This window comes from Aquarana catesbeiana, linkage group LG03, assembly GCF_042186555.1.
Source record: "Aquarana catesbeiana isolate 2022-GZ linkage group LG03, ASM4218655v1, whole genome shotgun sequence".
NCBI classification, from domain to species: domain Eukaryota; kingdom Metazoa; phylum Chordata; class Amphibia; order Anura; family Ranidae; genus Aquarana; species Aquarana catesbeiana.
The window spans coordinates 683,653,646-683,678,061 of NC_133326.1; the positions used below are offsets into that span (position 1 = coordinate 683,653,646).

At 45.7% G+C, this 24,416-nt stretch overlaps 1 protein-coding gene across 1 annotated transcript in view; it reads left to right on the forward strand.

Annotated features, from left to right (window-relative positions):
* The window catches only part of DNAH2 (dynein axonemal heavy chain 2), a 391,751-nt gene that overhangs the window by 269,334 nt on the left and 98,001 nt on the right, over positions 1-24,416 (forward strand). Inside the window, exon 52 of the mRNA XM_073623723.1 lies at positions 96-181. Within this exon, the coding sequence (XP_073479824.1) occupies positions 96-181 (86 nt within the window). The remainder of the gene's footprint in view (positions 1-95; positions 182-24,416) is intronic.

Here is a 24,416-nt window from a genome sequence, read left to right on the forward strand (position 1 = left end):
GCCACACTGCTCATTTATAAAAGATATTCTGGCACATTTGCACCAGGATAGGGGGAACTTAAAGATCACTAACATCTATATTTCCAATTTCTCAGGTATTCCAAGGCATGTTACGGGCACACCGCGACCTACACGATACGAAGCACAGTATGACCAAGCTGTGGTTACATGAATGCTTCAGGTATGGCACGCTCACCCATAGGGGCCTATTTATAACAAGGTTGATATTTAACATTGGGAAAAGTTGAATGATAACTAGACACTTTCTCTTAATGGATTATTATGCCTCTCCTCTCTGCCTTGTCCAATCAGAGAACCTTTAAATTCATTGAGAAAATGCAAAGCATTCTCTGAATGGTGCCCGTTCCAAGCAAGCAACTTCATATGTTCACAATGCAGCAGGACAGCTGCTCACTTCAAGACCCAGAAGCCAGTGGGGATCACTGTAGTGGCAGTGTCTGCTACAGTGATTTCCAGGGTATCAGGTATGGCACATACTGTACATACTTACATCTGTTCAAGTTGGACCAATGCAACTATGGAGAAGTATCCATGCCTCAGCTTTAAAGTAGAAGTCCACCCTAACACTAAAATCCCTGTATCTACAGACATCCACAATCTAAAACTATCCTATCTAGCCCTATAAAGAAGAAATCAGCATACATACCTTTTTTGAAGCCGATCCGACCCAATCCCACGCTGAGCTGTCAGCCGCGGCTTCGCTGTGGAGGTGGGTGCAGAGGATACGTCCGACAACGGAAGTCCCATAGTAAGTCTATGGGTGACGTCACTTCCCATTCATTTCCCAGTCGGCTGTGTCCTCTGCAGAGCTTCCGCCGCTGGAGATCGGTTTGGATTGGATTGGTTGGATTGGTATGTATACTGATTTCTTCTTTACAAGGCTAGATAGGTTAGTGTTAGATAATGGATGTCTATAGATGCAGAGATTTTAGTGTTAGGCCGGACTTGCACTTTAACTTACTAAAAAGCATCGGGAGAGCGATAGAAAGTTTCCCATCTAAAGGCCAAAATGATATTTAATGTCCAGATTGAAAACTCAAAAACTAATACCAAGTTTTGGCCACTAAATCCTGCTTTAATCATACGATATACTGTAGTTCTATAACATAGAATAGAATGGCAACTTTCCTTTTAGCTGAGTCACATTCCTTCAGCAAACTGTTTATACAAAGACTCCTAAAATTTCGGTGTCACATTTCAATTTCAGATTCAAATATCTGCAATCAGACAGGATCTGTCTGGTAGGCTTCCAGTAAATGAGAGGATCAGCAGGCCCATTGTAAGGCTCTACTAAAAGTAAAGCAGAGATCGCTGCCCCTACCAAGATGGCCGCCTCTCAGGACCTCAGATAAGGGGTTAGAGCTGGCCTTCCTGTATGGGGCCCAGGCCCCATCAGTTTAGCAGGGGACTCTTTTACCACCTCAATACTGGACCCTTTCACCCTCTTCCTGCTCAGGCCAATTTTCAGCTTTTAACACTCACATTTTAAATGACAATTGCGCGGTCATGCAACACTGTACCCATTTGAAATTTTTATCATTTTTTTCACACAAATAGAGCTTTCTTTTGGTGATTTTTATTCACCACTGGGTTTTTATTGTTTGCACTATAAATGAAAAATGACTCGAAAATTTTTCTTAGTTTGTGTTATAAAATTTTGCAAATAAGTCATTTTTGTTCATAAATTTTGACCAAAATTTATACAGCTACATATCTTTGGTAACAATAACTCAAATTAGTGTATAGACATGTGCATGAAGAAAAAAATTAGTTTTATTTCCTTTTGTTTTGATTTGTTGATCTAGTTATTTCATTTAGTTCAATTCGGTTGATTCATTCAATTCGTATTCGGAATTCGTATTCGGAATTTTAGAATTTTCTTTGAGTTTACTGATTTTTTTGGTTCGAAACGTTCAAATCTATGAATTTTCAAATTGGTCGAAACGAAAATGTTATATTGTTTTCAAATTGAATGCAGCAAAGTGAACAGAGAAAAGAAAAATCTTCATCAAATGATTACAATGACTCTTGAGATCACCTTAACAAAAACAGCATTATTTCAAAATGGTACTCTAATAACACACACAGTCTTTGATTTCAGCAATATGTGTACAGTTATGCCCCGTACACACGATCTGACTTTCCGACGGAAAATGTGCGATCGGAGCTTGTTGTCGGAAATTCCGACCGTGTGTGGGCTCCATCGGACTTTTTCCATTGGAATTTCCGACACACAAAGTTTGAGAGCTGGCTCTAAAATTTTCCGACAACAAAATCCGTTCGCATAAATTCCGATCGTGTTTAGACAATTCCGACGCACAAAGTGCCACGCATGCTCAGAATCAAGCAGAAGAGCAGCACTGGCTATTGAACTTAATTTTCCTCGACTCGTTGTATGTCACCGCGTTCTTGACGTTCGGAATTTCCGACCAACTTTGTATGACCGTGTGTATGCAAGACAAGTTTGAGCCAACATCCGTCTGAAAAAATCTGATGGATTTTGTTGTCGTAATGTGCGATCGTGTGTACAGGGCATTAGAATTATACTGGAGTTCAATGTAAAATTCGATTCTAATTTCTAAAATTCGAATGAATTTCGTTCCGTTATTCGAAGCATTCGATAAAATTTGTTTATATTGTAATTCGGATATATCCGAATCTCCGATTAACGAAAAAATTGTCCGAATATTGATTTGGAAAGAAACGAACCGCACATGTCTATTAGTGTATATTATTTGATCTTTGTGAAAGCTATAGAGTCTACAAGCTATGGTGCTAGAAAAAGATATTTATCAAAAAGGCCTAAACTATCCAGGTGTCAGGAAGGTGCCACATCCCAATAATTGCTAGAACAAATGGAGAAGATAGGATGGGATTTTGGATGCACCAAAAGACACTTGGAATTGGAACAATGAGGTTGAATTAAAGAATTTATTGATACAATCTATATAAAATAGAAACATGATACATACAAGTAGTAAGGCATACATGTCAACAACAAAAATTATACATGATGTCATGATACATGATACAACACAACAATACCCCTACGCGTTTCAACTAAAGCAGTCTTCTTCAGGGAGTTCATTGTTGAGGAGTACATTAAATGTACACTAAAAGACAAACGTCAATCAGAGATACATTTTACAAGATGTTCAAATGTTTACATCAAACATTGAAAATGTGGGTAAATCTTACATAATATAAATAGCAAAAGTATAAATGGACAGCAAACTTGGCTCCAAGGGAATCCAGGAATCAAGAGACCATTCAGAAGAAGGCAGCCTGACATATAATAAAAATTTAATCAACATGAGATATGTTGGATAGCAACATGGTTAACAAGATATGTAACCGCACCCCCAAAGCGGGGAGCGGGACGCATAATTGGTCAAAACTAACACATAAAGAAATATAATAAATCCTTTAGAACAAATACTTACTCATTAATCCACAGACGTCTGATAAGACCAACCACGTGGTCGGCTTTTCCGTTGATCGGCTTTTCCTCACTCGTGTCTGACAGACGCGAGTAGAGGAGAGCTGAACGGCTGCTCTCCTGACGGGGTGGTCTGTGCTAAATTTTTATCAGCGCAGCCCCCCCTCGGATGCGCACCCAGGACCACCAGGATGCCGCCAGGAACACCATGTATGCCACCCTAGACCACCAGGGAAATGCTAATCAGTGCCCAGGCAGCTGCCAATCAGTGCCCATCCCAAATGCCTGCCAGTGCCATCAGTGATGCCTATCAATGCCATCTATCAGTGCCCAGCAGTGCCGCCTATCAGTGCCCAGCAGTCCCGCCTATCAGTGCCACCATAAGTACCCATCAGTGCAGCCTTTCAGTGCCCATCTGTGTCGCCTATCAGTGCCCATCAATGCCACCCATCAGTGCCACCTATCAGTGCTGCATATCAGTGCCACCCAGCAGTGCTGCCTAACAAGGCGAATCAGTACCTCCTACCAGTGCCCATCGTCAGTGCCACCTCATTGGTGCCACCTCATCGGTGCTGCCTTATCAGTGCCCATCAGTTAAGGAGAGAACGTACTTATTTACAAAATTTTATAACAGAAACCAAAGAAAAACTTTTTTCTTTCTCGTACATCACGGGACACAGAGCCTCAGTAATAACTGATGGGTTATATAGGGTATCGCTAGGTGATTGGACACTGGTCACACCCTAAACAGGAAGTTCAACCCCCTATATAATCCCTCCCTTTACAGGGATACCTCTGTTTTTTAGCCAGTGTCTTAGGTGTTGGACATGTAAAGATGTCCTGTGCTGAGCTCCAAAGGGAATATCCTATACTGGGGCAAGCCAGGCGAACCGGATCCATTTCAAAGTGTCCTTTCTAGGCCGAATTGGATGGTACCCGGGCCTCGTGTCTGAAGAAACAAGGTTTTACCTGTAACGCTTCCTTTTTTTAGAGAGCTGGACCCCGCATTTCAGAAAATGTTTTTTCTAGCCTTATTTTTGGCCGGGTGCTTTACAGGCCCAGAACTGTGGATCCCCCTATCCGTAGGGGGCCCCAGTCTCTGAAGGTTTTCCAAACGGAGCCCACCGTGAGAGGTGAGGATTGGGTCTGTATAACAGAACCCTGTGGCTGGATAAGGTAAGGGAGATTCCACAGAATTTTTTAATTCTAGTAGGTTTCTCCTTTAAGTAAATGCATGCTATGCCTATTGTCGCCACCGGGGGCTGCCAAGAGCACATACCTTCTCATGCTGATTGTCTGTCTCGATGTTCACGCTGAACAAGCTCCAGGTAGGATGGGATGGGGGGTTCTCCTCTGGATATTCCCCCCAGAATAGGGGGAGGCCGCAGGTGGTCTGTGAGGCGGTAGTATACCGCACTATCACCGCCGCCATTGCCACGTGCAGGCCCCATCACTTTCGGCCTCTCTCCTTCCTTCTCCACCCCTAGCCTTCCCTCCACGCTTGTCCCAGAGGGTCGGCTCGCGTGGGAAGCGCACGTTTGTTTTAAAAATGGGGGGGGGCGGTAGAGGGGGGGCGGAGCGTCAGCGCGGTGTCCAGCGTGCTCAGACGCCCACATTGCAGGCTGCAGGCTATTAAAGGCACACTTTACAGGTGCACAAAGCCTGGAGGGACACAGAGCTGACAGTCGCATGTAAGGTGGGACACAGGCATTCTCCTAGGCAGCATTTACTAAGGAAACACTAGACTGGGCATTGGTAGCAGGGCTGTTGCTGGACTACATTGCTCAGCAGTCAGTGTTCATTTTGTGATACCTCCACCTTGCTGCTTTACACTATGGGTAGAAGAGGTTCAAATACCCCAAGAACCAGAGACTCTAGGGGATCTCCTTCAGGTTCTGAGGACCCCCTTTCTGCAGCACCTTCCCCCCCTTAGGGGCCAGGGACGGCTAGCCAGGGAGAGCCGTTGGGGTCAGGGGCTACACCTGCTTCTGGCACTTCAGCCCCTGTATACATTACACAGGAGGTTTTTTCCTCAACCATTAATGGTCTAGAGGAAAGATTAATGGCCGTAGTTGCATCTTCACTCAGTGGAGGAAAACGCACTAGGTCTTCCTCTGTTACCCGGGACCCTCAGGAGAGGAGCTCTGGGATAGGGGAGAAAAATCCCTTTCAGAGGATCGGGATGGAACGGATGATTCCTTCTCTGAGGAATCAAGTGGAGAAGGGCTCTCTTCGCTTCTCAGGATGAGAAAGTCTTAGTACAGATCCTTGCTGGATTGGTCCGCTCCACAATTAAAGTATCCGTATCTGAATCAGTTAAAGGACCCTCTATTTCTTTGGGATCACTGAAGTCTCCTCAAACAACACATGCATTTCCTGTTCATAAAGTACTTGAAAAAGCTCATTTTTTCTGAGTGGGATCACCCAGATAAACGTGTTTTCCGCCTGAAAAAGTTTTCAACACTTTATCCTATGGAAGAAATGTTTATAAAGATGTGGGGGATACCGGCCGTTGATGCCGCCATTTCCTCTGTAGTCTGACTTGTCCTGTAGACAATGCTCAGAGGCTCAGGGATCCTGTGGATAAAAAGATGGAATCCCTATTGAAGGATATTTTCTCAGCAGGTTCAGTAGTTCAACCTGCAGTGGCAGCGATCGGAGTCTGTCAATACTTAAGAAACCATGTTAAGCAGGTCATCAAAGTTTTACTTGAACAGCAGGCCCAGGGGTTGGCTAACCTTCCAGCGGCCTTATGTTTTGCTGTTTACACCATTAGAGATTCTATCATGCAAACCTCTCGTCTTTCACTTGGGTTGGTGCGTATGCATAGAATCTTATGGTTGAAAAATGGTCAGCTGAAGCACCATGTAAGAAACTTCTGGCTGGATTTCCATTTCATGGTGCAAGGTGTTTGGAGAAGACTTGGATAATTACATTCAAAGGTTCTCTAGTGGGAGAGCACTCTCTTACCTGTTAAGAAGAGGAGTAAGCGTCCCTCTTTCAAACTGACTCTTTTCCCCAGTGCCAGGGGCATCAGCCTCTAGGCAGTCGCGACGGTCTTCTCCGTCTGGGTCAGGAAACAAGAGTCAAACCCCAGAGACAAAGAAGTCCTGGGGGAAGAAGCCTGCTAGACAGGACTCTAAGGCCTCTTTATGAAGGGGCACCCCCGCTCGCTCGAGTGGGGGGAAGACTGTTACAGTTCTCAAGAGCTCTGGCAGGAGGATTTCAGGACAGATGGGTAATCTCCAGGGTAACCTTAGGTTACAAACTGGAGTTCCAGGAGTTTCCCTCTCCTCGTTTCCTCAGATCAGGTGTTCCCAGAGATCCAGAGAAGAAGCAGTCGCTCCTTCTAGCGTTAGAGTGACTTTTGTCACAAGAGGTCATTATGGTGGTTCCCGCGAAGGATCAAGGATTGGGTTTTTATTCCAACCTTTTTGCGGTCCTTCTGCATGGAATCAATTCGGACAGTAGTCTCCATCCTGCAGGGAGGAGAATTTGCTGGCATCAATAGACATCAGAGATGCATATCTGCATGTGCCCATTTTTCCTGCTCATCAGAAGTTTCTGCACTTCGAGATAGGAGGGCGTTATTTCCAGTTTGTGGCTCTGCCTTTCGGGATAGCCACTGCACCTCGAGAGTTCACTAAGATCTTGGCTCCTCCTCTGGCCAGTTTAAGGGCTCAGGGTATAACTGTCATAGCATACCTAGACGACCTGCTCTTGATAGACGGGTCGGTAGCCTCGTTGAACGGGAACTTGAGGACCACAGTCCAGTATCTGGAACACCTAGGTTGGATCCTCAACCTAGAAAGATCTTTCCTAAAACCAGTAAGTAAACTGGAGTATTTGGGTCTGATCATAGATACAAGCCAGGAAAAAGGTATTTTTACCTCAGGCAAAGATCAATGCCTTAAGGGAGCTGATTCTGGTAGTCAGGACCAAGAAGGGTCCTTCTGTCCGCCTTTGTATAAGGCTGCTGGGAAAGAGTGTAGCATCGTTCGAAGCAGTTTCCTATGCTCAGTTTCAGTCAGGACTGTTGCAACACAGTATCCTGTCGGCCTGGAACAAGAAGGTTCAGGCATTAGATTTTCCGATGCACTTGTCTCATGCGGTGCATCAGTGCCTCAATTGGTAGTTAATACCCGAAAGCTTGCAGAAAGGGAAATCCTTCCTACCGGTCACCTGGACGGTGGTAACAACGGATGTCAGTCTTTCGTGTTGGGGAGCAGTTCTGGAACAGTCCAAGACCGAGAGGTCTCTACCCATCAACATTCTGGAGATCCGTGCAGCATATCTAGCCCTAAAGGCCTGGACTCTCAGGCTACAGGGTTGCCCAGTCAGGATCCAGTCCGACGATGCCACAGCAGTGGCTTATATCAGATTTGTGGCAGGGACAAAAGATCCTCTTGCATAAGGGATGGATGCGGTGGTTATTCCGTGGCATCGGTTCTCACTGGTTTATGCATTCCCGCATATTCTGCTACTGCCACGATTCCTTCGCAGGATCAGGCTGGAAGGTCGGTACTTCCGGTAGCCCCCGCTTGGCCCCGGAGGACTTGGTATGCAGAAATAGTAAGGATGACGGTGGGTTCCCCGTGGACCCTACCATCACGCCCAGACCTGTTATCTCAGGGTCTAGCATTCCAGCCTGCCTTACAAACATTAAATTTGACAGTTTGGCTATTGAAACCCAGGTTCTGAAGAACCGTGGGGTTTCAGGTCCTGTGATATCTACCTTGATCAATGCAAGGAAGCCAGCTTCCAGAGTAATTTATCATAGAGTCTGAAAAGCTTATGTATCCTGGTGTGAATCCAGGGGTTGGCATCTCAGAAAAGATGTGATTGGTAGAATTCTTGATTTTCTACAATTGGGATTAGAGATGAAGCTGGCCTTGAGTACCATCAGGGGCCAGGTCTCGGTCTTATCAGTAGTATTTTCAACGGCCACTTGCTTTGCATTCTTTGGTCCGAAATTTTATGCAGGGGGTGACGCGTCTTAATCCTCCGGTTAAGGCGCCCCTAAACCCCTGGGACTTGAACTTGGTTCCGTCTGTTTTGCAGAAAAAGCCCTTTGAACCAATACATCAGATTCCTTTGGTCTTGCTGACAAGGAAGTTAATTTTTCTGGTAGCCATCTCTTCTGCTAGAAGAGTATCAGAATTAGCATCTCTTTCCTGTAAAGAGCCTTATTTGATTATGCGCAAGGATAGAGTGGTATTGCGCCCTCATCCTAGTTTTTTACCGAAGGTGGTTTCAGATTTTCATCTAAACCAAGACATTGTTCTGCCTTCCTTTTTTCCAGATCCCTGTTCTTTGGAAGAAGGGTCACTACATTCTTTGGATGTAGTAAGAGCAGTCAAGACCTATCTGCAAGCAACTGCTCAAATTCGCAAAACGGATGTTTTGTTCGTGCTGCCAGAGGGTCCCAATAGAGGACAGGCAGCGTCAAAATCTACCATTTCTAAATGGATTCGACAGTTGATTATTCAAGCTTACGGTTTGAAGCAGAAGATTCCTCCGTTTCAGATCAGGACACATTCCACAAGAGCTATTGGTGCTTCTTGGGCAGTGCATCACTGGGCCTCTATGGCTCAAATCTGCAAGACCGCAACCTGGTCTTCAGTTCATACATTCACCAGATTTTATCAGGTGGATGTGAGAAGGCATGAGGATATCGCCTTTGGGCGTAGTGTGCTGCAGGCAGCGGTACAAGGTCCTCAGGTCTTATTGTACCCTACTTGGTTGTGGTTCCCCTCCCCTCAGATAGCATTACTTTGGGACATCCCATCAGTTATTACTGAGGCTCTGTGTCCCGTGATGTACGAGAAAGAAAATAGGATTTTTTATAACAGCTTACCTGTAAAATCCTTTTCTTTTGATGTACATCACGGGACACAGAGGTCCCGCCCCTCTTCTAATACACTTATATTGCTTTGCTACAAAACTGAGGTATCCCTGTAAGGGGAGGGATTATATAGGGGGTTGAACTTCCTGGTTAGGGTGTGACCAATGTCCAATCACCTAGTGATACCCTATATAACCCATCAGTTATTACTGAGGCTCTGTGTCCCGTGATGTACCTCAAAAGAAAAGGATTTTACAGGTAAGCTGTTATAAAAAATCCTAATTTTTTTTTCAAAATTTTAGGTCTTTTTTAATTTGTTTAGATGGCACTATCGTTTGCTCACACGGCCGAATGTTTGTTTTTCAAAAATGGTTTAGGCCGATTTTTCGTAGAGTGTATGGCCAGCATAACTCCACGTTTGTGGAAAAAAAAAAAACAAATACATAAAAAATAATATAGCGTATACAATTGCGACACAAGCCATATTTTAATTGAATGTTAATAAAAATTACCTTTCCTTTTCAATCTGCAGCACCGTAATTTTCTGAAAATGCAATATGGCAAAGTGGAGGTGTTCTGTACACAGAATCTATACAGAAACCCCCCCAGAAATGTGGTTTCCTGCTTGTGTGATTGGCTCACTGATTTTCCCAGAAATCTGCACTGAGGTACAAGTCAGATTTTTAGCATCCCCTGCAACAAAAATGTAATTTTTGGTGAGATATTCCCAATAGGAAATCACATCTAAAGGGATGCAGACCCTGCAGCGTTCCTTATTAGTGCCCCGCAGATGCAGCAGCTGATTGATACCACTCCCATTAGATTCTCATGGACACATACAAACACACAGGGATTTATTCAGAATAACAAAAGGTAGGAATCTGCAACAAAGTTTGTTAAAATCCTTGTAATGTACATAGATCACCCAGAGGGGATCTTTTTTTCTCAGCAAAAGTGGAGTTACGCTTTAAGCCTCGTACACAAAGATTAACAGACAAAAAACGCTCATAAAAGGCGGCTATAAAAATGTCCGTGGGCATGAGGCCTAAAAATTGCCTTTGTTTACATTGTGTGATGGCTTTGATTGGACACAGCCCATTGAGAACGCTGCTTGTCCCACCTGGCCCTTTATGTACAGTGCCCGGGTGAGAAGCGGGTAAATATCTTTGGATGCATGCATAGTAATTCCATGGGTCAGGGCTCCCAGCAATTAAACAAAAAATCCCTGGGCCCCATCAGTTTAACAGCAGGGGCTGGGACTAGAGAGGGGACTATTTACTAGTTTTCGGGAGAAAGTGGAGTATTCCTCCATGCTGTTACAATTAAATTAACCACCTAAAGACCGCCCCACGCAGATATACTGCAGCAGGGCGGCCTTCCTGCGCAAAATCCCGTACAGGTATGCAATTTCGTGCAGTGGGTCTGGGGCACACGAGCACGCCGCCGGCGACCCGCTCCTGCTGATAAGACAAAACGGGAGTCAATCGCAGCCGCCGGGACCTTCCGATCGTTCACAGGAGAGGCAGAACAGCGGTCTGCCTATACAAACAAGGCAGACTGCCGTTCTGTGAGGGAGGAAGATGGAGATCTTGTGTTTCTGCTAAGCAGAAACACGGATCCCTGTATTCCTCCAGTCACAGCATTCCCCCCCACACAGTTAGAAAGCACTCCCTAGAGCCTAGGCACACATTTAACTCTTTGATCGCCCCTGATGTTAACCCCTTCCCAGACAGTGTCATTAGTACAGTGACAGTGCATATTATTTAGCACTGATTACTGTATTAGTGTCGCTTGTCCCCAAAAAGTGTCATTTAGGTGTCCGATTTGTCCGCCGCAGTGTTGCAGTCCCGCTAAAAATGGCTGAACGGCGCCATTACTAGTAAAAATAAATAAAAATGCCATAAATCTATCCCATAGTTTGTAGACGTGATAACTTTTGCGCAAACCAATCAATATACGCTTATTGGGATTTTTTTTTTTTTTTTTACCAAAAATATGTAGCAGAATACATATTGGCCTAAATTGATGAAGAAATTAGATTTTTTTTACATTTTTTTATTGGATGTGTTTTATAGCAGAAAGTAAAAAATATTGTGTTTTTTTTTTTTTTTTTTTTTTTTTTTTAAATTGTTGGTCTTTTTTTGTTTATAGTGCAAAAAAATAAAAACTGCAGAGGTGATCAAATACCACCAAAAGAAAGCTCTACTTGTGGGAAAAAAGGACATCAATTTTATTTGGGTCCTGACCGCACAATTGTCAGTTAAAATAAGGCAGTGCCGTATCGCAAAAAATGGCCTGGTCATGAAGGGGGGGGGGGGTGAATCTTCCAGAGCTGAAGTGGTTAAGCCTCGTACATACAATGAGATTATCGGACAAATAATTGTCCGTTTTTTTTTTTTTTGCATGCTAGTCTCATATGGAAAATGAAGACACTGTGCCAGCACCTGCTGCTTCCTTAGGAATCATTACCATTGGGGAGCCGTCATATATAGAAGGGGCAGAATACAGCTACTATATACGATGTTCAACACCCGCCAAGTTCTGAATAAGTAATAGTTGGCTCATTCCTACCCAAGGGCGGGGGGCCTGTCAGGCAAGCAGTATGGGGCCCCCCGGTATCTAATGATGGCCCTGTTGCCTCTACATGAAGACACAGTGCAGAAGAAGACATGGTAAGGCTCAAGGCACATATAAGCGGTACGGGACATGCAGCAAATCCTGAGCGTTTCCTGCACCCAGGGCTGGACTTACAATTGAGCTTGACTGGGCTCAAGTGTCCAATAGGGGGCCTCGCGGGCATGGCCGGATCCATGGCAAACACCCGCCCGCTAGCCAGCCTGTTTCGTCGGTGTTTACTTCCACTTCCTGATAGCGGTGGAACGCACCATAGGGCGGAAGTGATGTCATCAGCCAGAAATGATGGCCGCGTTGCCTCCCATGTCTTGCATCATTTCCGGCTGATTACATCACGTCCACCCGATGGTGTGTTCCACCACTACCAGGAAGTGGGAGTACACAAGCCCGATCGGTCGCCGTGAAATAAGCATTGGTGCCGGCGAAACGGGCTTCTTAGCGGGCGGGAGTTTGCCGCCCCCCTGAATGTTAGAAATCATGGGGCCCCCATACATCCTACCTGACGGGGCCCCCTTTGACCCGGTGGCAAGTGACACCCTGCATCCGCTGACAAGTGACACCCTGCATCCGCTGACAAGTGACATGACAAGTGACACCCTGCATCCGCTGACGAGTGACACCCTGCATCCGCTGACGAGTGACACCCTGCATCCGCTGACGAGTGACACCCTGCATCCGCTGACAAGTGACACCCTGCATCCGCTGACAAGTGACGTGGCAAGTGACAATCCGCAATGTGTGGCAAGTGACAATCCGCATCTGAAGGCAGGTGATGTTGGCAAGTGACACGCTCAGGCTCCGACTGATTCTTCTTATGGTGAGTTGAACTATTTTTTTTTATATAACAATGTAATAATAGAAATATTGCACTTCAATCATTTTTTCTGCGATACGGCACTGCATCGATTTAACTGACAATTGCGCAGTTGTGTGATGCTGTACCCAAACTCTCGGCTCCGCTCGGGACTGCAAGAGGACCCGAGAGCCGCCGAGAGGACCCGAGAGCCGCCGAGAGGACTTGAGAGCCACCGAGAGGACCCGAGAGCCGCCGAGATACATAGGACTCCCCCAAAACAGATCTCAGAACGCAGTGAGATTGCAAGAATCAGATCACATGTGAACACCTATTGTGAAGGAATGTGATGTAGATAATAATAATAGTAATCTGAAAATGTCTATTTTCTTATGTGCATACATATTTTTCTCCTTACTCATTATATAAGTATACAGATTTGCTCTGTTCCTATATTTTCTCAAAATGGCGTGTACCCCCTACCTCCCACACACAGAAGAACGCGGAACTGGAGATAAGAACAAAGAGAGCCAAACCTCGTTATGAAAATTATCCATCTTCTTTTCTATCTTGACCAATGAGATGTACCTATTAGACTGACATAGCAATGACGTATTTGTGTGTATAAAACATTAACACCGCCTTGAATAAATTAGAAGTGTAACAGTAACGAAACTGAGCGTGTCTCAGTGTGTTTACTTTTATATGCATGCATATCAACACTTTTCAAATTAGAGACAGCAGCAGATAACCTTGAGCTCGATTGGAGCTCTTAATCATTTCCATAACAGTTGGTGCCGAAACCCGGGACCTCAGGCTACGGTCAAAGTTATACCGCGACAAGCATTCGGGCGTTAACTGATTAATGAGAGTGGGGTTTGCGCAGCCCTAACAGTACCGGTGAGTTGATTTATATTCTTACCACTGTACGACTCTCTTATCTTTCGGTTGACGGCTGGATTCTGTCGGTATGCTGAGACTGTCTTAGAGGCAGGTATTTCCTCGCCTGAGGTTGTTTAACGAACCTGCTGATGGGTTTCTGCTGACTGTATTTTTTGTTCACTGTCTGTCATTCTTTGGGTTACGAAACTCAGCAGTCTAAAAGTGCTACATGCGTGAATGTATGGTCTCATCTCCAGACGAGCTGTCGGCCTCTGGGATGAGATAGTTTTTTTGTAGCAGTCGTTTATAGACGGATGTAATCTAGGTTCAAGGAACCTTTGAGGGTTATCTCAGCTGCTGGCTTTGCAGTCTGAAAGCGTTACAGAGGACTCACCCCAAGAAGAGTTGTCGGCCTCTTGGTGTAGAGCTGTAGAAAAACGTCTATAAACGGGTTTATTTTTGCAGGGTGGTCTGCCCTTGCGTTTATCTTAGCCTGCTGAGGCTTTACGGTTCGAAGAGTGGCAGGTGTAATGTTCTGTCGTGAGTGTATCTGTGGTCTATTGTTTGCTATACATGAGAGGGGGTGGGGACTGGTGAAAGTCAGAGAAGGAGGCTACCCGAAGGATCTGTTGGGTCGCGGGCCGTAGCTCCTCACTACCCCTGATGTGTTTGTTCTTGTTCTGAGATTAACTGTACATTAGTCTTATGTGCCCACACCGAAGGAATTTGCTGATAAGAACGCTGAGAAAAATATTAACTCCTTGGTTGTATGTATTCCCCTCTCAAGCCGTTAGCCGAGAAACAGAAAGTGATATTGTAATGAAAGTGATATTGTAAAGAAGGAGAGAAGAAGATGTTGAAATAGTTAACAAAGTTGAAAGAAGTGACGAAAGTTATGTTGCAGAAGAAACAGGGAGAAAAATCCTGTGTGATAAAGAAAATTGGATAAAGGAAGTTAAGAAAGATGCCAATTGTATTATGTATGTTTATCACAGAATTGATAATGTGCCTAAACCACCCCCCTATCAAAAAACCTGGACCGAGAGAAGGGAGGGACAACCCTGCCCTCCACCTGACATCCACTCCCTTCTCTCCCTCCCAGCCCAAGCACAGCCCACAGTGACAACTCCTGCCGGCGGCCATCTTGGTGCACCCATGCCTTCATTGACTGCCCAGCCCAGTGCACTTCCTGCCGGCGGCCATCTTGGTGCACCCATGCCTTCACTCACTGCCCAGCCCAGTGCACTTCCTGCCGGAGGCCATCTTGGTACACCCAGTGAGCTCAAACACCGCCTGTACCCAGTCCTCCCTGTTTTAAACAGGGATGGTTCCTTCCACACACCTGTCTTCCCCAATACGGAAGCACCACATTCACAGGCCGGATATATTAATGATGAAGAAGCATCTGAGTGGGAAGACCAACAACAGGCAGCAAGACCACCTGCTGATTTAACCCCCAATCCAGTTCCAGACTCACAGTTTAAAGAGGATCTCAAACACATGCTGACAACCATAAGGAACAGTGTCCCTTCCCAGCCCCCGCAACAACAACAGTCTCGGTTACCAGAAGGGGCACCAGTGATGTATGTCGCTTTTACTCCATCACAAGCAGCGGCCTTAGTGACAAGTCTGCCTGACCCAGAGAAGCAGCCAATGCCCTTCTACCGCAGGATAGTGCAGATACAAGAAACTTACTCAGCTGCCTGGAGAGACTTGATCAGCCTATGCCAAATCAAAGCAGGACATGTCTTTTGGCCGGTCATGCAGACAGCCTTCAATGATGCCTGCCTGACAAGTGCCACTTCCTACACCTCAGGTGCGGAGTTCTGTGCACAACTTCGTGATTGGGCAAAGGAGAAATTGACAGACCAGACTACCACAATCCAAGATATTGCCCAAGACAAAGGGGAGTCTGTGGAGAAGTACCATGCTAGACTCATACAGGCCTTTGATGATCTGGGCTTCTCCCATTATGAAAAGGCACACACAAACATGTTATCAACTGCTTTTGTTTCAGGACTCAAGGAAGATGTTAGAAAAGGCCTGATGGTAGCCCGCCCAGAATACCGTTCAATGAAAATGTCTGATTTATTGTTGGTGGCTAGAGGTATAGAAAATCAAAAAGGTAAAAAACCAACGCCCCTCATGGTAACCCATGACGAAGATCCCACCTACACTCGCCCACCACCACTGCCCAATACCAGGGAAAGGATCACCTGTTACAACTGTGGGAAACGGGGTCACTACAGAAAAGAATGCAGAGCCCCAAGATGTCCCAGACGAGGCAGGGAACCCTATGCAGGGCAACGGGGACATGAACCACCACCACCACGCCCCAACTCTCACTAGGAAATGGGCAAACCCGTGTCACCCCTTATGGCAGTGTCCTCAAGTGGAACTGGGGGACCCTTAGCAAAGGTCACGTTACCCATACAAGGAAAACCTACCACCTTTCTCATTGACACGGGTGCAGCCAGAAGCGTATTGAGGGCTGTGGACCTGCCTGATAATTCTTTCCTTTCCACTATTGATGTTTCCTGTGTAGGAGTGGATGGGGTACCTCGCTCCAGTCCACTTACTGAGCCACTACAGGTGGGAACATTTCCTGATTTACTTGCCAGATTTGTAGTCTCCTCTACATGTCCCTTAAATCTACTAGGAGCTGATGTGTTGTCCAGACTACAGGCCTCAATCAGGACACGCCTGAAGGGGGGTGAAATTACATACTCCCCTATCTTTAGAAGACTCATCTGCTTTGTGTTCCCAGCCTCTCCTGATGACACTTAATGAAGCAAAAACTTCAAGTTCAATACTGCAGGAAGTACTTGACAGAATCCCTGCGTGCCTATGGTCCACAGGACCGGGAGACAACGGTAACTTAAAGGTGCCACCAGTTTCAGTCAAGCTAAAAGAGGGCGCTTCATTGCCCCGGAAACCACAATAACCCCAAGAAGAGAATCCTAAAAAGAGAACCAGGTACCTACTGTGGATGCCTTTGACTGCAAAATACCTCACAGAGGTGGACCTTACAAACGTTTTCTTCAGTGTCCACCCTCACCCCTTCTGCTGGTACCTTTTCGCATTCATCCACGGAAAGAAACGGCAACATACCTAAACAGTTGTGCCACAAGGGGCACAGAACTTTCCAAGCCAGTTTGCAAAAGCTATGGCTATCATCCTTGACACATGACAAAAGGAACACCCGGAAGTGATTCTCTTCCAACATGTTGATGACCTTCTCTTTTGTGCAGCTGACTTACCCCCTCTTGAAGTCACCTCAGAAAGCCTGTTGTGCTATCTTGCCAACCAGGGCTGCAGAGCCTCAAAGCCCAAATTGCAGTGGTGCTCAACACCTGTCATTTTCCTTGGACTAATTTCCTAGTGCAGAGCATGGATTCCAGAAGCCTTCCTACTGATGCTCTGCAATCAGACCCTTCCAGATGTCTCCTGAAGAAATATCTAAAGTTTGAAACCCTTGAGTGCGCCACCCCCGGCGCTAGGGCTCCCAGCCTACGACAAAACGCTCAAGCTCTTTGTATCCGAACGTCTGGGACATGCTGCAGGTGTACTCACCCAATCACACGGCATCAGCCTACGCCCCATAGGATATTATTCCTGTCGGCTGGATGCGGTAGCAAGAGGAGGCCTATTGTGTCTGCGAGCTGGATTTGCTACACAAGACTTGCTTGACAAAACTTTGAACTTGGTCCTCGGACACTGCCTCGTTCTGCTTGTTCCCCATGACGTTGTTGCCATATTCAACCAAGATCCAGCCGAAACACTTGTCCACTACCAGACACTTGAGACTCCTGTGTTCCCTCCTACTGGACAGCATTACTCTATTAAGTTGTCAAACACTGAACCCTACCACCCTTCTTCCACTTCTCGAGGGGGGAAAGGAGGAGGAGGAGTAGAGTCTTGACTTGTTACCCCCGTGACCGCACAGGACACGCGGTCACCACTGAAAACACTGTTCTACAAGCTGAAGCCTTAACACCGGTGATGTCTACACAGGAGGCAGAGCTATAAGCACTTACTACAGCACGTAAATGGGCAGAGGGAAAAAGAGCCAACATTCATGGACTCAAGATATGCTTTCAGCATTGCCCATGATTATGGTGTTATCTAGGACAGAGGATTCCTGATGGCTGCAGGAACACCTGTGAAAACTTGATTGATGCCTTGCTTCTCCCAACCCAAGTGACTATTCTGAGTAAAAGCACACGACAAAATGAACTCAAAAGAAGCTTAAGGCAATCATCGAGCCAATACAGCTGCCAAACAGACAGCTGGTGGTCAGCGGGAAGTGGACAGCAGGGTGGTAGAAGAAGACCACCCCGTGCTTACCTTACAGACTTTCCCAGTGGACAGAGTTTATCTAAAAGAACTACAGGAAACAGCAAGTCCGGATAAGAAGGAAAGCTGGAAACGGAGAGGAACAACTCTCAAAAATGGACTATTCGAGTGCAACAAGAAGCCTTGTCTACCCAGGAGTATGTACCCAGCCGTGGTGCAATGGGCACATGGAGCTGCCCACTTGACAAAGACTTTTATGAACTCTCTTATCAACAAGTGTTGCACCAAGAGTTACTCCACTGACCGACAGCTTCTGCAGATCATGCATTATCTGCACCAAATGTAACCCAGAATGCACAGAAGAAGCACCTGGCAAAAGCCCTATACCCCATTCCAGAGGATGCAAATTGATCATTCTCAAGTGCCAAGAAGTGGCAGATTCGAATACGCCCTAGTGGAAGTGGTCATGACTGCCAGGACCACAGCTAAGAAATTACTGAGTGAGATAGTATGTAGATTTGGGGTCCCAGAGGTGATATTGAGAGATCAGGGACCAGCCCTAACAACAACCCTTACTAAAGAGATTTGGGCAGCACTGGGGGTTCAGTTGGCACTACACATCCCATACCACCCTCAAAGTAGCGGGAAGGTAGAAAGGATGAATGGGACACTAAAAACAGGATGTTAAAGATGGCCCAATAGACTAACATCAGTTGGCCCATTGCCCTGTTCAGTGTCAGACACACCCCCAGGGGAAACATGCCCTATCCCCTTATGAAATTTTGTTTGGTTCAGCTCCCAGACTTGGTTGTTACTTTCCACAACAGTTACAGTTACAGTCTGATGTGTTGACTAATTATGTAACCACATTATCACGAGAATTAACCTGAATGCATGTCCAGGTGTTTTCTTCCATTCCAGATCCTGAATTAGATACAGGAACACACCAACTACTGTCTGGAGATCCTTGAGCCAAGTTATGATGGTCCATTCCAAGTTTTGCTGACCACAGCCACCTCAGTCAAGTTGGCCAGGAAGAACACCTGAATGCACGCTTATCACTGCAGGAGAGCGTGTTTTCGGGTGCTGCATATCCTTTTTCTGTTTGATCTAGGGGGGAGGGGCCCAGGAGGTGGCCATCACAAAAATGATAACATAATTACGTTTTGGTGTAACTCTTCAGGTACACATGTGACCACCTTTACCTTAGATTACTGTGACATAGTACCTTGTCCGTTTGACCCTTCATGGTGATGCCATTGGTACAGTGATATCCCTGACGGTAAGGACATATATGTATGCCACACAGACAGTTACTGGGGACAGAGTTGTGGTTTCTGTGGGGGCCAGTGGGTTGGAACACAGGGCCAGAATGGGCGACCACAGAGTGCATTAGACAAAAAAGATGAAAATAGAAAGCCCCCATATCCTAACCAAAGATACCCCTGATACATACACTGACCCAGCACACAGTCAGAGGAGGAAGCGAGCAGCTCTCTCCGGAAGCTTTGATCCTCATGTATACATACATGTCATAGGGGTTACAAGGGGGGTCCCTGATGAGTTTAAAGCCAGGGATCTGGTAAAAGCTGGTTTTGAGTCTTTGATCCCCATAACAACTGTCAGCAAGAATGTAGATTGAATTAACTACATGTCATGGTTATGCAATAGAGTTTGTCGATCAGCTTACCTGTCTCCATGTGTTCATCTCTAGAGACCAGCTGACCCTCACCTGACTGCTTTTGTAACCTCCCCTCTAAGCATGGCCCCACCCCAGGCCCTATCAGGGAACCCTATATTAACCTGTGCACTGCAAGCCAGCAGTGCTGATCAACCACTGTGTGTTAGCCTATGTGTGTACTTGCTATGTTTCCTACATCTGATTTCTGTTACCGACTTTGGCCTGTTCCCGGCCATCCCTGTTTGCCTGTGACCCTGATGTTCCAGCCAGCTCCCTCCTTCCTCTGCTCCTGTAGTCTACCGTGAGCGTGAGCTGTGAGACCCTGGGGGCCGCGACCTGGGGCCAGACTGCAGCGCAGTCCATCCTCACCACTAGAGGCTCTGGTGAACACCTGCTGGCTCTTAGACTCCGCGCCCTGGGGAATCTATGCTCTAGCTCCCAGTGGGATCTGTGTCAGTGATCCAGTAGACCTGCTTCCTGAACCTCCCAAGGTACAATCCGCAGCAGTCACCCGTAGGGTCCACTACCTTGCAGTGCACTCCTGATCCCAACGGTGTGCATCTGTCACCCAGCCTCTAGGTGACCTGACACTATACATATTATAACCAACAGAGATTTGTAAATTACTCTAAAGATGCCCTCCAGGGAATTTCTGATCAGTTAGCCCCCACTTCCTACATGACATTCCAGGACCGGATGGCCTTAGACATGGTGTTATCTGGGAAAGGAGGTGTTTTGTAAAATCATAGGAAAAAACGGGAACCTGTTGTACATACATTCCTGATAATATTGGCCCAAATGGTAAGGTTACTTTAGCTATAAAGAAATTAGAAGATCTGTCACTGGAGTTGAAGAAGAACTCAGGTATCACAGACCCATGGGACCAATATTTTAGCTGGATGAGTGGGTGGCAGAAGGTGCTCGCCCAGATAGGGGTAACGGTATTAATAATCCTGGTTCTTTTAGCCCTGATTGTATGCTGTATTCTACCTTTTGTAAAAAAGTTAATGAGCAAGGCTGTAGACAATAGCACACCTACATTTCTCCACCAAGAAGAAGAGGACCTCCTTATGATGGAAGATGACAAACCCTTCACTCCTCTACAGTCACTCCCTGTCCATAATCTCACAGTCCTATAGGGTTATAGGGATAGATAGCGCCTGACTGCACCTCTCCAGCTGTATCGAGGAGGGAAGTGAACAGTTGCTGCCCAATTCTATATACAGCCTAAAAGAGTTGCTGAGGAGAAGGGCCAGGCTAAAAAGTAGGACCTTTAGTATTAGGGACAGAAAAGAGAAAATAGTCATTTTAGGGGGGATTGTGAAGGAATGTGATGTAGATAATAATAATAGTAATCTGAAAATGTCTATTTTCTTATGTGCATACATATTTTTCTGCTTACTCATTATATAAGTATACAGATTTGCTCTGTTCCTATATTTTCTCAAAATGGCGTGTACCCCCTACCTCCCACACACAGAAGAACGCGGAACTGGAGATAAGAACAAAGAGAGCCAAACCTCGTTATGAAAATTATCCATCTTCTTTTCTATCTTGACCAATGAGATGTACCTATTAGACTGACATAGCAATGACGTATTTGTGTGTATAAAACATTAACACCGCCTTGAATAAATTAGAAGTGTAACAGTAACGAAACTGAGCGTGTCTCAGTGTGTTTACTTTTATATGCATGCATATCAACACTTTTCAAATTAGAGACAGCAGCAGATAACCTTGAGCTCGATTGGAGCTCTTAATCATTTCCATAACACTATGTGATCCGATTCTGGTGCGGCAAAAAAAGAATGATGATTTGAATAGGAATGCAGTGCGATTCCTATCCGAATCACATGCGGTGTCCCGCACTGCATATACAGTATGTCACAAAAGTGAGTACACCCCTCACATTTTAGTAAATATTTTATTCTATCTTTTCATGTGACAACACTGAAGAAATGACACTTTGCTACAATATAAAGTAGTGAGTGTACAGCTTGTATAACAGTGTAAACTTGCTGTCTCCTCAAAATAACTCAACACACAGCCATTAATGTCTAAACCGCTGGCAACAAAAGTGAGTACACCTCTAAGTGAAAATGTCCAAATTGGGCCCAAAGTGTCAATATTTTGTGCGGCCACCATTATTTTCCAGCACTGCCTTAACCCTCTTGGGCATGGAGTTCACCAGAGCTTCATAGGTTGCCACTGGAGTCCTCTTCCACTCCTCCACTCCTCCATCACAAAGCTGGTGGATGTTAGAGACCTTGCCCTCCTCCACCTTCCCTTTGAGGATGTCCCACAGATGCTCAATAGGGTTTAGGTCTGGAGACTTGCTTGGCCAGTCCATCACCTTTACCATCAGCTTCGTTAGCAAGGCAGTGGTCGTCTTGGAGGTGTGTTTGGGGTCGTTATATTGGAATACTGACCTGCGGCCCAGTCTTCGAAGGGAGGGGATCATGCTCTGCTTCAGTATGTCACAGTACATGTTGGCATTCGTGGTTCCCTCAATGAACTGTAGCTCCCCAGTGCCGGCAGCACTCATGCAGCCCCAGACCAGGACACTCCCACCACCATGCTTGACTGTAGACAAGACACACTTGTCTTTTTACTCCTCACCTGGTTTGCTGCCACACACGCTTGACAGAATCTGAACCAAATGAGTTTATCTTGGTCTCATCAGACCACAGCACATGGTTCCAGTAATCCATGTCCTTAGTCTGCTTGTCTTCATCAAACTGTGGGCTTCCTTTTGAATCTAGAAGAGGCTTCTTTCTGGGATGACAGCCATGCAGACCAGTTTGATGCAGTGTGCGGCGTATGGTCTGAGCACTGACAGGCTGACCCCCCACCCCTTCAACCTCTGCAGCAATGCTGGCAGCACTCATACGTCTATTTCCCAAAGACAACCTCTGGATATGACACTGAGCATGTGCACTCAACTTCTTTGGTCGACCATGGCGAGGCCTGTTCTGAGTGGAACCTGTGCTGTTAAACCGCTGTATGGTCTTGGCCATGCCATAGCTCAGTTTCAGGGTCTTGGCAATCTTATAGCCTAGGCCATCTTTATGTTAGAGCAACAATTCTTTTTTTCAGATCCTCAGAGAGTTCTTTGCCATGAGGTGCCATGTTGAACTTCCAGTGACCAGTATGAGAGAATGTCGTGTGACTTTTTCATGATTTTTGCCGCGACTTGAAGCAATGCCTGTGTAATCTTGAGGTCTATGGACCTCAAGTTGCATCAAGGTAAGACCAAAGTAGTGCAGGGACTACTTTCCCCAGTTGCCAACCGCTGTACGCCGATATACGTCGGCACAATGGCAGCGGTGGGCAAATGGGCGTACCTGTACGTCCCCTTTAAGAGCCGGGAATAACAGGCGCGCCCGTACAGCGTGATCGTGCCCGCGGGACTGGCGGACTCAATGTCTGCTGGTCTCCCGGCGATCGTTTCACAGAGCCGCAGAACAGGGAAGTGCCTATGTAAACAAGGCATTTCCCCGTTCTGCCTAGTGACATGAGGGATCACCGCTCCCTGTCATCAGAAGCAGTGATCGCTGTCATGTGACTTAAAGCCCATCCCCCCCCACAGTTAGAATCACTCCCTAGGACACACTTAACCCCTTCATCGCCCCCTAGTGGTTAACCCCTTCCCTGCCAGTGTCATTTACACAGTAATCAGTGCATTTTTAATCGCACTGATCAATGTATAAGTGACAATGGACAATGGTCCCAAAATAGTGTCAAAAGTGTCCAATGTGTTCGCCATAATGTCGCAGTCCTGATAAAAATCGCAGATCGCCGCCATTACTAAAAAATAAAAATGCCATAAAACTATCCCCTGTATTGTAGACACTATAACTTTTGCGCAAACCAATCAATATATGCTTATTGGTATTTTTTTTTTACCAAAAACATGTAGAAGAATACATATCGGCCTAAACTGAGGAAAAAATAGTTTTTTTATATATTTTTGGGGGATATTTATTATAGCAAAAATTAAAAAATAATGCATTTTTTCCAAATTGGCGCTCTTTTTTTGTTTATAGCACAAAAAATAAAAACCACAGAGGTGTTCAAATACCACCAAAAGAAAGCTCTATTTGTGGGAAAAAAAAGGACGTAAATTTTGTTTGGGTGCAACGTCGCACAACTGCGCAATTGTCAGTTAAAGCGATGGAGTGCCGAATCGCAAAAAGTGCTCTGGTTCAGAAAGGGGATAAAATCTTCCGGGCTGAAGCGGTTAAAGTCGCTGTGACTTGGAGTCGCACGGATATGAACGGTACTCATTGGAAATCATGGGGTATGACTTGTCATGTGACTTTGCAGTCCCAAGTCGCACAAGAGTGAAAGGGTCCTTAGTCAGTAATGGGGAACAGACCAGCCGCAGGCAATGCTAGTGATTAACCCTTTGCCCCCTGCTTGCCTTTTCTTGGCACAGCTTCCACAGTACAGGTCCTCTTTTATAGACTACAGCTACCTTTTACTTTTATGTTTTTACTTTTTATAAAGAGCAAAACTTCTCCATCTTCAGTGTTCATATACCAGATAAGTCACCCCAGATGACACACAACTTGTATTAATCCGACACGAATATCAAGTGAACATTTTTCACACATTTGGAGCATTACAGTTTGCAAGTTTGTATTTTTAGTACAAAATATCTCACCTCGCTCGCAAAAAAAAATGTCATTACGGCTGTGAAAGACGAATGTGAAAACTCACACATACGATCTGGCAATGGACTTTAGAAGCGATCGCTCTGTATTACCCAACTTTAGTAAATCACACCAACCTAGTCACTGTCAGCTGTAGGGGGAGAAGATGA